This window comes from Prosopis cineraria, unplaced genomic scaffold, assembly GCF_029017545.1.
Source record: "Prosopis cineraria cultivar Desert tree isolate PC_DT_omini unplaced genomic scaffold, ASM2901754v1 PC12, whole genome shotgun sequence".
In the NCBI taxonomy this organism is placed as follows: domain Eukaryota; kingdom Viridiplantae; phylum Streptophyta; class Magnoliopsida; order Fabales; family Fabaceae; genus Prosopis; species Prosopis cineraria.
This window is the reverse complement of record NW_026555343.1, coordinates 2,152,687-2,166,564: the sequence shown is the minus strand read 5'-3', so window position 1 is coordinate 2,166,564 and position 13,878 is coordinate 2,152,687. Positions and strand designations below refer to the sequence as shown.

Here is a 13,878-nt window from a genome sequence, read left to right as displayed (position 1 = left end):
CTAGGTAAAATTTCTCAAATAGGATTTTGCTTCGAGGATGGAGCGTATGAGAGTGATGAAAGAGCCTTAAGAGTATATCAAATTTAGATGTATGATTAAATTATATTTATACACATAAATAGGTTCCCTAGTGCACTGTACCTTGCATGGAATAAGACCAAAAATGACTCTATACTTTTCACTTTCTCTTCATATTCATAACTCTAATCAATTCATATTTATACGGATTATGATAAAGAATATCAAAAGGTGCATTAATTTTGACTGGTGTACATTTTTAATATCTATTATTATAAACATAAATTTTAATATATAACTTTGACAAAATGTGCATGGATTTAATAATGGTTATAATTATTTTATGACTCATCGTGTTTTTTAATATTTAGGCAAAATTATGATTATGATTATCTTGACACTTTTATCATAACAAAATCCACATGCAAGTAACGAGTGGATAGTTATCTATTTACATCACAACATTTTTAAGTTCCATTAAAATATCTAGATGCTTGTTGTCTTTGGTGTTTGGCTGATATAAAAGTTCCATCCAATGCAAGATATTGCCATTATGACAATTCTATTTATTTACATCACAACTTTTAAGTTCCATACATATATCTAATGCAAGATATTGCCATTGCCATCTGATGCAAAATCAAAATATCCAAACTTAATGAAGAAGTTCTAGAATGCCCCTTCCCTTATAACCAGATGCAAAAAGTTCAAGCTTTGGTTTCTTTGTTTTTTTAATACAATTATCCATTATTCAGTAGGCGGGCCGAGTAGGATCAACATTGGTCGCTTCTTCTTTTTGCTTCTTCACCAGGTAGAAAAGCCCATTCATCAATGCAGCTTGGGATGTCAAAGATGATCCCAACAGACACAGTGCCTGAACCATGCAAAATAATTGATGATTGATGTAACACTCATATTGAAAATAACAACTTTTCCCAGCTTTTTCCATATTCTTAATTCACCTAATAAATCAGTCTTTAATTTCCAGAAAATCACAAGAGCATAAATTTTACCTCAGTCTTGTGAATTGTCACCTTATGCTGTTCCAAATCGTTCAGAGGGACCTTCAATTTCTGCAGAAACGAAATGCTTGAAGTAGATGTCAATGGCTTGACTTGAGATCATCCATCACAGCAAAAAGTGCTGGTCTTCTCACAAATCCCACGCATCCTCTCCTTCCATCAGCAGATCTTGGGTCATGAAACATCAGCGGCGATGGACTCTGTGTCTTAGCAGGGTCCTTCGAAATCACTCCATTATTGCTTAAATAACATGTGTTATTTCAATAGACGCCTGTGCCATGATAGTATTTAGGCCTTTCTTCTTCTAGGACATCTAATCTCTGCTTCTTACAGCCATATTGAGAAGCACCCTTTAGATCCAGTAATGGAGAGAATGGAGAGTATGGAGAGCGATAATGTCCAAACCATGAAGGATTCAGACCCTTCACACTTTTATGCAGATTATGCATTGAACCCAGATTGACATTGCCATCTAAAAGCTTGAGAGTAGATCCAAGAGGCATGGCCAGGAAACTGAATAGAAAATCAGCGAAATCTTCCTCAGCAAACAGGAATTTGTTCTTTGACTTGCTCACTGTTATCTGGAGATTATATGAAGAATTCCTCCCATGCACATCTTGCGAAGCTAGTCCAGCTGCAAAAGACGACACAGGCTTGGATCCACCAGCTTCTGGAGCCAAGAATACGTCAGTGAGAGGAGATGCTGAGATCAAGGCACGCTTCAACAATTCCATAATCTAAAACACACACATGGAACATCAAATTCAACCAAGGTGTTACATGTGTATTAAGTGAAACAGAGTGAAAGCGATAACAATAATGACCTGGTTTAAGCCAACGTTTGGAGAGATTTCAGTGAGCTTGGTGAAGTCTGTGTAGCCAAGTTGGACGAGCTGATGGATAGTGTTACATGCAGAATTTTGACGTACTGTCAAAATCATCAAAGATCAAATACATACTCTCGCCTTTAACAAAAACACCATCTCCTTTTGGATTATTATCTTCCTCCCCCTCCACCTTCATCTCTTGGTCCATCAGTTTTCCACATGTGCAACTCACTTCTGCAAAAGTACTTACCCATGTATCGCCAGACTCTCTACAGGAGCCACACATGAAATATTTGGTGGGCTCTGTGTCATCCACATTGAATCTTAGTTTCTGGCAAAGCTTCTGGCTCGGATTACGCGGACACAACAACATTTTCTTACAGATTCCATTCCACAAAACCTATTCACATGCAAATTTTGTTTCACTCATACAATTTTTATTTTTAAAAAAATAAAATTGAACATGTACATTCAGAAATATGAGTGCATGTACCTGTGTGTTCAAATGTTGGACACTTTGGTAGAGGTTGTTCAAATAGGTTTGCTTGTTGAAGAGAAGCCGAACGATGGTTCCCAAAGGAAGGGTTAAGAAACTGAAGAGAACGTCTGTGAGAGCTGCACTTGCTTCACCCACAACCACTTTGTTTCTTTCTTTGTCCACAAAAAGTCTCAAAGGGGACGATGAAGGGCCATGCACGGAAGCCATAGTTGAGTTCACAGGCAAAAAATCCGATATGGGAAATTCTGATTTCTCAAGTGGAATTAATCAACCGAATCCAAAAGGCAAAATGGAAAAAGAGATGGGAAATGAAGAAGAAGCTTCCTAGGGACTCGCTTTTCTGTTGTTTTTCAGTAACAGTGAGCGTCTGCTTACTTTCCAATTTGTTTTCGCCCCCGGGGGGAGCGGGGGGAGGTGGTGTGACGTGGAGCTTCCAGTTTCTTCTGAGTGACTTGGCTTCAATCCATGTATTCATGCAGACCAAAAAACAAAACAACAAAAACAAAAAGAAAAACAAAAATATTGTTGTGTATGAAATTCATTTTGGTAGAGGTTGTCGAATATACCAAAATATATTTTCTTGGGACAATTTGAACTAAGAATCAAGGAAGAAATTTAATTTTAGGTGGGTTCAAAAACAGTTTAAAATTTCAATTCAATCTAAGAAAAAAAAGTTAAAAGAATTTCGACGATAAAAAAATTAAAATATCCTTCACTTATTATGCAAAATTACTTATTGTTAATTTTTTATTTTACTTATTTATTTACAAATATGAGTTGTAAATTATATAAGTTGATATATTAATAATTATAGAAAAATCGATATCAATTTTTCAATAATAAGCAACAACATCAGTTGTTAAATTATCAATTTTACTTATTAATTTACTAATATCAGTTGTAAATTACTAATAGGTCTTATAATTTACTAACATCAATTGTTAATTTTTGACAGGTCTTGTAATTTACAACTAATGTTAGTAAATTAACAACTAATATTATTGATTGTTTGACAAATAGATGTAATTTACAAGTGATATTGATAAATTAATAAGTGCAATACAAAAATTAACAACTAATGATTCTGCATAATACATGAAGTTTTGGTCCTTTCACCATTAAAATTCTTTTGACTTTTCTCCTTTTGACTGAATTAAAATTTTAAAATATTTTTGGGCAAATTAAATCTCTTTCATGATCCTTAACTAAAATTCTCCCTATTTTCTTTTTATTTTTTAAATATAATATATATATATATATTCACTTTTAAAAGTATAAAAGTTGTGAAATAAGATAGGAAAAATTATATATAAATCTCACATAAAAAAATTAATTACTATAAAATTTATTAATAATTGAAGTAATTCCTCTTTATATAGGACTTCAATGCATTTAAAGCAATAAGATATTTACCTATTCAAGTGATCCCCTGAATAGGCATGAGCCTCCACTCTGACTTGTGGGCTTAAGCCCTTTGTTTGCACCACACACACACACACACACACACACAAAATACCCATTCAGTTGTAAAAGAACTTGTGAAATAAAATTGAGATTGTCTATAAATCTCTCCTTTCCTGTATATGATAGTCTTCAGGGCCTTATTTCATGCACTCTTAATGATCTTTGGAAAATAAATTGGATCTCTGAAATTTCAACCAAAGGCCCATTACTTGCTTTGGAGGGTTTGTAGCCTTGCATTGCCTATTATTATCACAATATTAAAAACCGGGTCAATCAAATTGATAAATAGGTGAACTATCTTAATCATTTTAATAAAATACTTTGTTCAAGATTGATGTGACTATGATTCGATTAGGAATTGATTTTTTGAACTAGTGTCTTTGTTGGTTCAATAACTAGTTGACTTTCAGTGCCTTGCCCATCCGAGAGGCTCTTTGGGAGCAGAAATGTAGCGCCTCTTCTTTTTGCCTTCACTGCGCCTTGGACTTGACTGTTAATGAATTTAACGTTTGAAGTTTTGAATCTTGGCTGTATATATGTGACTCTAAATAGTCTATAGAACAATGACTATAATCAAGCTCAAATTAGCTGCTTATTTGTGTTGGTACATTTGAAAAGCCGATTGCAATGAGGTGTTTGAAATCAGTACAATTCCTGATGTTTCCTGGGTAATCAGTGCAGACTAGCTAGCAACTGTCTCTCTGATTTTTGGATTCTCAAGCCGAAAATTCTTTCCACCTTAACGTGGATGCTTGTTTTTTATGCTGCTTCTGTTAAAGGTAGCTCTGGATTTGCTTTTAGAAATGCACAAGGCTCTGTGGTGGACCTGTTTTGGGACGGGCTATATGCCCAGATTGCCCTTATGTTTTTGTTTTTTTGGGCCAAGGCCTGCTAATGATTTGGTTGCTGATTTATCTAATATGCTCAAGGATAATGCTAATCTTGGTTTGCATTTTGTTTTCAGATCTTGTATCCTGCTAGCTAATTGGTTAGCCAGAGCTGGTTGCCATGAGGTGGGATGCTTTCTTTTATTTGGGGCTTGCCTCCATTTTCTTTTTTGTTTGTTTTTAATAGACAAAAGTTTAGGTGAGTTGAATTTTATGATATTAGCAAGATCAATACATGTCTCAAAACTTAAAAAGAATTTAGAGACACTTAGAAATCATCTAACCTTATAAGTTATGGATCAAATCATGATGAATTGAATTAATTTTCTGTACTTTCATTTTCAGATCTACCCATATTTAAAATTTTATAAAATTTGAGAAGTTTTACACAAAATGTTGGTATTTTTCATTATATATAGATTTTATTCTCTTTCGATGCTTGCTTTTTTCTACGCATCGATTATCATGCTTGTCTTTTGTCGAGGAGCAAGCCGTAATAAGTACCAACGCTGAATTCCCTTGAAAGCTTATATTTCATAATTCACATCAAAATCTTGAATGGGTTTTCATATTTTTATTGCCTTTCAATTCAAGAACCCAAGTCTCATTTACACTTGAGCTTGTCCATGAACATGCACGCTCATTCATTGAAAATTTTGATGCTTAAAAGTTATGGCAACTGCTATGTATGTTTTTCTTGTTAAAATGAAATATTATTTTGACGCAAGTGTTTTTCTTGTAATTATATATGATTAATATTCATACAATGCATGATGATTTTCATGAATGAAGTTCATTCATGAAAATCATCATGGATTGTATGAATAATCATACATGGATAACAAGAAAAACATATGCAACAAAATGATGTTTTATTTTAACAAAGAATAAGTCTTGGAGAATAATAATTATCCTGTGGTTGTTTGGTTCATGGCTTCATGCGATTCTTTATATATATTACTCCAACATATTTTAAATGTAGAAACTAATTAACTAATTCAGAAGACTAGAAAACCAGTTAAGTTGGTTATTTGTTATTAATGTGTTCAAATATATGATAATTTTATAAAAATACCTCTCTATTAAATCTTCCTAATATTTTGAAGTGAAAATAGTGTGTAATAAACCGGGTTAGGTTTGGAAAAAAAAAATTAATAAGACAGACAAGTGGTATTAAAGTCTTACAAATTGATCAAAACAAGCTCTTTAACTAGTGCTCACATTTAAAATAAGATTAGATAAGGTACACTCCTTCCAATCCTAATTATGGAGCAAAGTTAGCAAACTTTATGGTTTTTTAAAAAATGTAGTTTTTTTTTTTACCTTAAGAAAATGTAGTAATACCTTAAACTTGTATAAAATATATGACTTTTCAATTTTACCCTTAATAAGTTAATAACCGAAATAAAATGCTCTATAGAAATCAAAAGCATGTGAACAATTTATTGTAGTTAAGGAATGATAAGATTAAAAAAAATTAACTACCAAATCTTTGTCTATATAATATTTGGAATAAAATAAGGTTTTAAAATTTTGTCTTATAAGTAAGACTAAAGAGAATGCTTGCTCCAATCCCTATTATAAATCATCTTTAACTATCTCTTCAAAATCAATAAGAGGCAGTCAAGTTGTTAATTTTGTCTAAAAATGAAATAAATTTTTAATTTTACTCCTATTTAAATAAAAAAATTTAAATTTGAATTGAACTCTTTTTCATAGTTAATGAATTTAAATAAAAAATATTAAAAATGTAATTAATATCTTATAGTGTTAAAAAAAAATTAGGATGCGCTCTATAATAAAGACAAGAGATAGTATAGTTTTATTTATGTTGAACAAATAGAGGAAAAGGGCTTTGGGGTTGCCGGCAGCCAAACGCAAGGTGTTCAGGGTGGTCACCACCTTGTAATCACAGGCCGGCCATTCCTTTGTCTAACTTTTATATCCCACACATCCTTATTAGCCTCCCTCTTTATCTCTTCCTCTATGGATTCAACTCTTTCCATTTATTATTACGCATCACTGCCAAGTTTTGACCTTTTCTTGCTTGGAACCCAGGCCAATGGCCAATGTACACAATCTCAACTCTCAATAACGTGACAATAACTTAAAAGATTTCAATAATTTGTAGCTTATTAAACCTTTGAGTGTGCTACTGGCCAATTCATGAATGTTAAAATAATTACATATTTAATTGTCAATTTCCTCACCTTGAAGAAATGCACATGATACATTAAAACCACCTTGTAATTCAATTTCCCCTGCCCAAATGTGTCCTTAGCAGCTTGATAACATCTCAACGAAGAATTTTGCTATCACTTCATTATTAAACCTCCCTGACATTCTCTCTCTCTCTCTCTGTCTCTGCTCTAAGCTGTATGATAACAACAGTCCCACGTCTAAAATAATCCCATCTAACTCAAAAACGTGCATCAAATAAATGCTTATTTTGCTTCCAATTCCGATCTCTGAAAATTATAGCTGACCCACAATTTCACATCTCTGTGACTCTCCTTCTCTTCTCTCCATTTATTTGCAATCACTCTCTCTCAGTCATAACTTCTCACCATTACCTTGCCTTCACACCTTCTTCTTCTCTCTTCTGAGGAATTCCCAGAATGGGAAAAGAGGATAGTTTCTTCTCTGTCCTGAGTTCTGACCATTAATTACATTATCACCTTCAAATTCGAAACTTAACTATATTTCTTTATCTCATCTGAGGAATTCCCGGCTAGCAAGATCAACTTGTGATGACCCAGATGGAGATTTCGAGCGAGATTCCATGGTCGACGGTTGGGGCGGTGATATCTTGGTACAGTTCAAACATTGGTGTTCTTCTTTTCAACAAATACTTGCTCAGCAATTACGGGTTCGCGTACCCTGTTTTCCTCACTCTGTGTCACATGACGGCGTGCTCGTTCTTCAGCTACGTTGCCGTTTACGTGATGAACGTCGTACCGTTTCAGAGTATAAAATCGAGGAGCCAGTTGCTGAAAATCTGTGGGCTGAGTGTCGTTTTCTGCTTCTCCATCGTCTGCGGAAACATCTCGCTCAAGTATATACCGGTGTCGTTTAACCAGGCGATTGGAGCAACCACCCCATTTTTCACTGCCGTTTTTGCTTACCTGGTGAACAGGAAAAGGGAAGCTTGGGTTACTTACGCCACTCTCGTGCCTGTCGTTGCAGGGGTCGTCATAGCTACTGGGGTAATCAGATTTTGATCCTCATTTTTTCTTTTGAAGCACCCCCATTACTAGTCATGTTCGATTCTGTCAAATCCTTCTCATGCATGTATCATTTTGCTGTAGGGTGAACCAAGTTTCCATCTTTTTGGATTTCTGGTATGCGTTTCAGCAACTGCCGCAAGAGCATTTAAATCTGTGCTGCAAGGCGTTTTGTTATCTTCAGAGGGGTAGGCATCTTCTCTTTTTGTTTCGTTCCAGAGAGAAAAAATTAGAAGTTATATGCGCGCGCGCGTGTTAGGGAGGTAACAAATAGGAAAAGAGCCATGGAAGAACACCACACAACTTTATCTGATATGAACTTTTCATATCAGCTCAAGTCTTATGCCTAAACAATCTAACAATATATACATTGTTTTGTTCTCTTATATTCAGGGAAAAGATGAATTCCATGAATCTGCTGATGTACATGGCACCAATGGCAACGGTGGTGTTACTTCCAGCAGCATTGTTAATGGAGAAAGATGTGATTTGGATCGCGATGAATCTGGCCAGAAACGATGTCAGAATCGTCTGGCTTCTGCTCTTCAGTTCCTCCCTTGCTTATTTTGTCAACTTGACTAATTTCTTGGTCACCAAATATACCAGTGCCCTAACTCTTCAGGTATGTATATATCATTCCAAATCTAAACAGCTAAAAAAGCTTGTGGTTATATCTCGTGCATGTGCGTAATCCAGTAATATATTGGCAGGTTTTAGGGAATGCAAAGGGGGCAGTGGCAGTGGTGGTGTCAATATTAATATTCAAGAATCCAATTTCAACAGTAGGAATGTTGGGCTATGCTCTCACTGTGATTGGCGTTGTTCTTTACAGTGAAACCAAGAAGAGGTATACCTGAAACTTGTGCCATGGCAACAGAGGAGTTGTTGATCCACTCCAAAATACAGAGTACCCTCAATTTTTCTTTATGAGCATATAGCAGTCTTGTTATAAATATTTTTTTGGTTAAAATGTTTTTTAAGTTATAAATTATCACTCCATGACTCTCACCTTCCAATCATTCCCGCCTCTCTATCAATTCATGATTTTATTATTTATCAATCTATTCTACTTCTTTCCATCAACCAAGTAGATCTTAAGTATTTTTGGGGAGATCCTAACCTTAGAAGTTCAAAAAAAGATAATAAAAAATAAAAAAAAAGAAAAATTGGTTAAAAAAAAAATTGATTCATGCCAATCCATCTAAATCACACCCTCCTGTAAAATTTTCGTTACAGTGACAATCGTGCCAAAGCATTCACCTCATTCACAAAAACAATTGTAATTTAGTCCGTCAAGTGTTGATGCTGTCATTCTTGCGGTTTCTTTATGTACAATAGCAAAACACGCGTGTTCCTGACAATGTAATTGAGATTTCGAAGAGTCAGAAATAAGAAAACACACACATATATAACCTCAAGACTCAGGTCAGGATGGTATCTGATTATTGGCCAACTGACATTATCGTGTTGAACCTGGAACCCAATACATGATGCTAAGGGGCCATCGTCTTTAGGTATGCTACACTCAACCTGCATCTTCGTTGGGTACCTTGATTTCTCTGAATGGAATGAGTAAGCTTTTCTCAAAGAATTGGGAGGCCGATTTGAAATTCCTCTTGGATGAATAGACTTGGACTATTCAACGAATCTAATTATAACTCTTGCAAATATGTGTGGTTTTATTAAGAGAAAATAGTCATGAATGACTGTTAGAAAAAATTTATATTAATTAAAAATTAATTGTTATTAAAATTTAAATGAATTATTATTAATTTAAAATAAATTATTAAAACTTGAATAAAAATTTATTAATAAAATACTAATATGAATAGATAAATATTCATTTAACCTTTGATAATAAATAATTATTGATTACTATAAATTTCTCTCAACGATCTTTCATTGATATTTTTTCTTTTATTCACTTGGTGATTTTTCTTCTCAAAACTAGCGACACAATTAAAAGCAACCTTATATATATATTTATATATATATATATATATATAACTATATAATTGCTATTGTTCATCTACATATGGATGAACAATAACAATTGTTTTTCTTTTCGTTTTTAATGTTTTGTTTAATGAAAATTCAGATGGGGGATGCAATGCCAAATAAATGTGGGACCCATGATCAAACCAATATAAGATTTATAGTAAAAATGATAGATATAGTACATGATATTTATTGATTGAGTTTTATATACGCATGTATAAGATAATAAATTGGAGAATAAAATACATAATTAAATAATAAAATAGAATAGAACATTTTATTGTTTGGATTTTAATTTATGTAATTTCTAGCAATTTAATTGAAAGAGGCCTGCCTTTTGCCTTTAGTACTTTGACGAGGATAATTTATATTGCTGGCAAAACCTACTTTTTATATTTACCCAAAAAAATATATGAAGTAATAAATTTATTATCAATCATCAATATATTATAAAAATTTATTTCAAAAAGTGATCTATACAAACAGTAATTAGGGGTATTTTTAAAATTTATTGGGCATGTAAAATTGGAAACACTCCTCTTCTCTCTCAAAATATGAAGCCCGTCAGGGCCATTTCTGGTTTAACACATTTTATTAGTAAAAAGTGAAAAGTATCTAATGCAGGTTTTGAATAAATCTTTATCTTCTGGTTGCTTCAATTATCTCCTATCTAAAGCTAGCATACCTTGTACTCTAATAACAGTGGAGGAAAGTGATATAGGTCTCTTCACGAAATCTCTGTTCAAGCATTAATGCACTCTCATTTACCCATTACCCCAAAAAAAAAAAAAAAAACTAGCCTCTCAACCGCCTCCTCACATTTGTGCCTTTGGAATCTAAAAACCCCAAGCCTTCGCAAAACTCCATCATCCCCTCTTTCCTCCCAAGTGACAATTCCCATTTTCATTCAATCCGATAGCATTCTCCAGCTCGACCCTTTTTCATAACCAACTTCGCAAGCTCCTCCCCCCTTCTGGCTAAGTCTGCAACCATCGGCCATCGAATCTTCATTATCTCCTTCTTCAACCTCGTTTGTCCTTGCCTTGTCGCTCCATGAATGGCTGCCTCTAACCTTAGGCCTTTAGTAGAAGATCTTACTTGCTGGTTTTCCCAAGTGTATTCAATCTGTTAACCTTCTGATGTTTGACGCTCAGGTTAGTTCCTACTTTCATCATTTTCTTTTCCAAACTAGATGACCTTCTGATGTTTGACACTCGAGTCTGTTCTTTTTAAAGTGTCTGCTTGATTGCCTTGACCTCTCCAATGGATGTGCGGCTCTAGAGATTGCTAACAGAGTGGAAGCCTCAAGATTGGTGTGCCATCGAAGGGCTCATTTGAGACCCACAACTATTCCCAGCCGCTCAACAGCAAAATCAGCCTAGGAAATAGTAAGAGATTTCAGGGCTGATGGAGACGAGAGAATTGCTAGCAGAAACAGCTGAGAACTTCTTGATTTCCTTGAAGCAGAGTTTCTTATGTTTAACTCAAATCACCCTAGACACCAGCAAGATCTAAGGCAAAAAGGTTCCAACATAAACTTCTTGATGAAAATTATTTTTTCTTTGTTTAAAATAAGACCATTTTTCAAATTTTAAATGACTCATCTTGAATAATTTCAAGACATGGGTAAGTGTCACTTAAAAGTCCTCTCTTTGGTATTTTCTGGCTCTGTGGCCTTTGATTTGTCTTTAGTCACAGAGGTTTCTAGTGGATTTTTTGTGATTTCTTACTTGGCTTTACCCTCTCTTTATTGTAGTTCTTTGCAAGAACTCGTTTCATGGGATTTCCATCATTTTTGTAGATGAAAACAACATTTTTGAATTGAGTGTGATGATAATTTGATAGTAGACTTCAATTTTTCACTCCTAAATTTTAACAAAGCATACCTAAGGTTCTTTGGTGTTTTTCTTTCGGCTACAGGAAAAAAAGGAAGATGATGGAGTAACTTTGGTGTGAAAAAAAGAATGAGATGTGAAGTTTCTTCATTTGACTTCTTAGATTGGCACAAAGGAAGAAGAAAATGTTGAGGCTTATTAATTTTAAGTTGAGGAGTAGATTCACAAGGCTTATTTCTGGAAGGTTTGTTTTTTATCAATGTGCCATTCCTTTGGTTTTTCTTGATGCTTTCTTTGGTTTGTTTCATTGGTTGCTGATGACGTATCAAGATTTTTTTGTCAGTTTTCATTTTCATTTTTATTTTGAGGAACTATAGTTCTTCAATTATATAAATAACATGGTTATTTATACTGAATTTTTATCATTTTTCTCTAAATTTAGTCTTTTGCTATTGTATTTATTAGTCAAGCTGAAATGCCTATTTTTGTGGCAACCAAAATGGTGTATTAGATTTAACGCCATGATTGAGGTCAAATTCTTTGTTCTTCCAGTTCTGTTACTTATTTCTTTGAGTGTATATCAACTCAATGCTATGGTAAATCTTGAACCTACTCTCTCATTGTGATATTGTAGCTCAAATTTATCAAATGTAAAAGCTGAAGCAAAATAAGTCCTAAAAGCTAGAAGATTATATTGTATCCTAACCTTTTCAGGCAATTTGAGAAAAATATTATATATTGTGAGTTCAACTAAAATTAATACATGTTCTTGCAATGGCCTTTCAAATAATGAATTTTACTTTGGAGAATATCTATGATCATTTTAGAAAAACTAATTTTTTGTTATTTATAGATCAAGTTTAAAATCCTCTATATATTTCATGCATCCATCATCGTCTACCTTGAAGCTCGCATCTCTACCACATTCGCTGTTGCCATTGACCTCGAAGCTTGGCGTCTTCATCTCTCTCTCTCTCTCTCCCTCAATCGTCAGCAACGATCTCCCTTTGTTTAATGTCTAAAAAGCAGAGTTCAATAGACTTCAATGGTCATTTTCACAGCGATCCTATCTCAAAACATTATGAATTTGCAGGCGTGAATGTTCCTTGCTTCATGGCCATGCATATAGCCGTCTTTTACAGCTGCTATCTAAATGGATACCAAGACACCCTCACAACACAGTTCTACCATGACTGCATCATCTCCGGTACAATCGACGTCACTTGCGGCCACAACATGGCCAACAGCCCCATAACCATTGTGCTCCAAAGCAGCTACTTCACCATCAAGTTACTCACAATGTTCAGGTGTGTCGCTTCAAAATGCCAGTCCACTGTGTCATTCATATTTGAAGATAGAAAAAGAGAGGGAGAGAGAAAGAGAAGGGAAAGAGGCCTGACAACAACAAAAACTAGACCCTACTTTGACCACAACTAAACATTTTCAATAATTAACAGCAAGGTCTAATTTGCTGCACTTTTATTAGTTTAATAGCAAAATTATTATAATAAAAATTTTAGGATATCAAGTGATCCTCAAAAAATACTTCAAAAACAAAAACACACCTTTATTTTTTTATTTTCCAGGATGTAAGAATAAGCTAATTGTTTATAAAGGCAATGCATTGCAAATTAAATGGTTTTGCTATGATTTTAATTTACATAGAACAAATAGTGAAATATCTAATAATACTTATAAGGCATAGAAATTAATAAAAAAATTATTTTTTAACCAAATTTCAAAGTTTTCCCTCATATTAATTAAAGAAAATCACGAATATAGGCGTTGCCTTCTTGAATCTACATGAGAACAATACATTTTAAGATGTTAAAAAGTTCTTGGAGGTACCTAATAACTATGTCTTGAGCATGATTTTCTGATAATTAAATATAAGAAAAAAAATATCCCGCATATCGCACTTGCCAAAATCTAGTTTTTTGTTTATTCAGTCATTCAACTACAATGAACCCAACATAAATTCATTTTTAATATACACGTCATTGAATTAATTATAAAATGCTTGATATAAATATAACTACTTTAAAAAATTAATTTTGAATTAAGTTTCAATAAATTGACATGAAAAGTGCAAATGATTCAAATC

The 13,878-nt window shown here is 33.7% G+C and overlaps 3 protein-coding genes and 1 long non-coding RNA gene across 5 annotated transcripts; 2 read left to right on the top strand and 2 right to left on the bottom strand.

Annotated features, from left to right (window-relative positions):
* Window positions 1-621: 621 nt before the first annotated feature.
* LOC129287616 (uncharacterized) lies at window positions 622-1,774 on the bottom strand. The gene is made up of 2 exons (XM_054923830.1): window positions 1,032-1,774; window positions 622-892 (listed from the first exon to the last, which is right to left on the bottom strand). The coding sequence occupies exon 1, from the start codon at window positions 1,772-1,774 to the stop codon at window positions 1,301-1,303; it is 474 nt and encodes a 157-aa protein (XP_054779805.1). The 3' UTR covers window positions 622-892; window positions 1,032-1,300.
* Window positions 1,775-1,855: 81 nt separating this feature from the next.
* Window positions 1,856-2,574, bottom strand: LOC129287615 (uncharacterized). Its single transcript, XM_054923829.1, has 2 exons — window positions 2,361-2,574; window positions 1,856-2,267 (listed from the first exon to the last, which is right to left on the bottom strand). The coding sequence occupies exons 1-2, from the start codon at window positions 2,571-2,573 to the stop codon at window positions 1,947-1,949; spliced, it is 534 nt and encodes a 177-aa protein (XP_054779804.1). The 5' UTR covers window position 2,574; the 3' UTR covers window positions 1,856-1,946.
* Window positions 2,575-7,156: 4,582 nt separating this feature from the next.
* Window positions 7,157-8,957, top strand: LOC129289585 (probable sugar phosphate/phosphate translocator At3g11320). Its single transcript, XM_054926378.1, has 4 exons — window positions 7,157-7,923; window positions 8,026-8,129; window positions 8,335-8,563; window positions 8,652-8,957. Exons 1-4 carry the CDS (start codon window positions 7,468-7,470, stop codon window positions 8,796-8,798), a joined length of 936 nt encoding a protein of 311 aa, XP_054782353.1. The 5' UTR covers window positions 7,157-7,467; the 3' UTR covers window positions 8,799-8,957.
* Window positions 8,958-10,754: 1,797 nt separating this feature from the next.
* LOC129287494 (uncharacterized) lies at window positions 10,755-13,219 on the top strand. Of its 2 annotated transcripts, XR_008587720.1 has the most exons (4): window positions 10,755-11,093; window positions 11,175-11,463; window positions 11,860-12,018; window positions 12,868-13,219. It is a non-coding gene; the product is annotated as an uncharacterized LOC129287494 (long non-coding RNA). The 2 variants fall into 2 exon arrangements; XR_008587719.1 differs by lacking the exon at window positions 12,868-13,219 and having other exon boundaries at window positions 11,860-12,400.
* The last annotated feature ends 659 nt before the right edge of the window (window positions 13,220-13,878 follow it).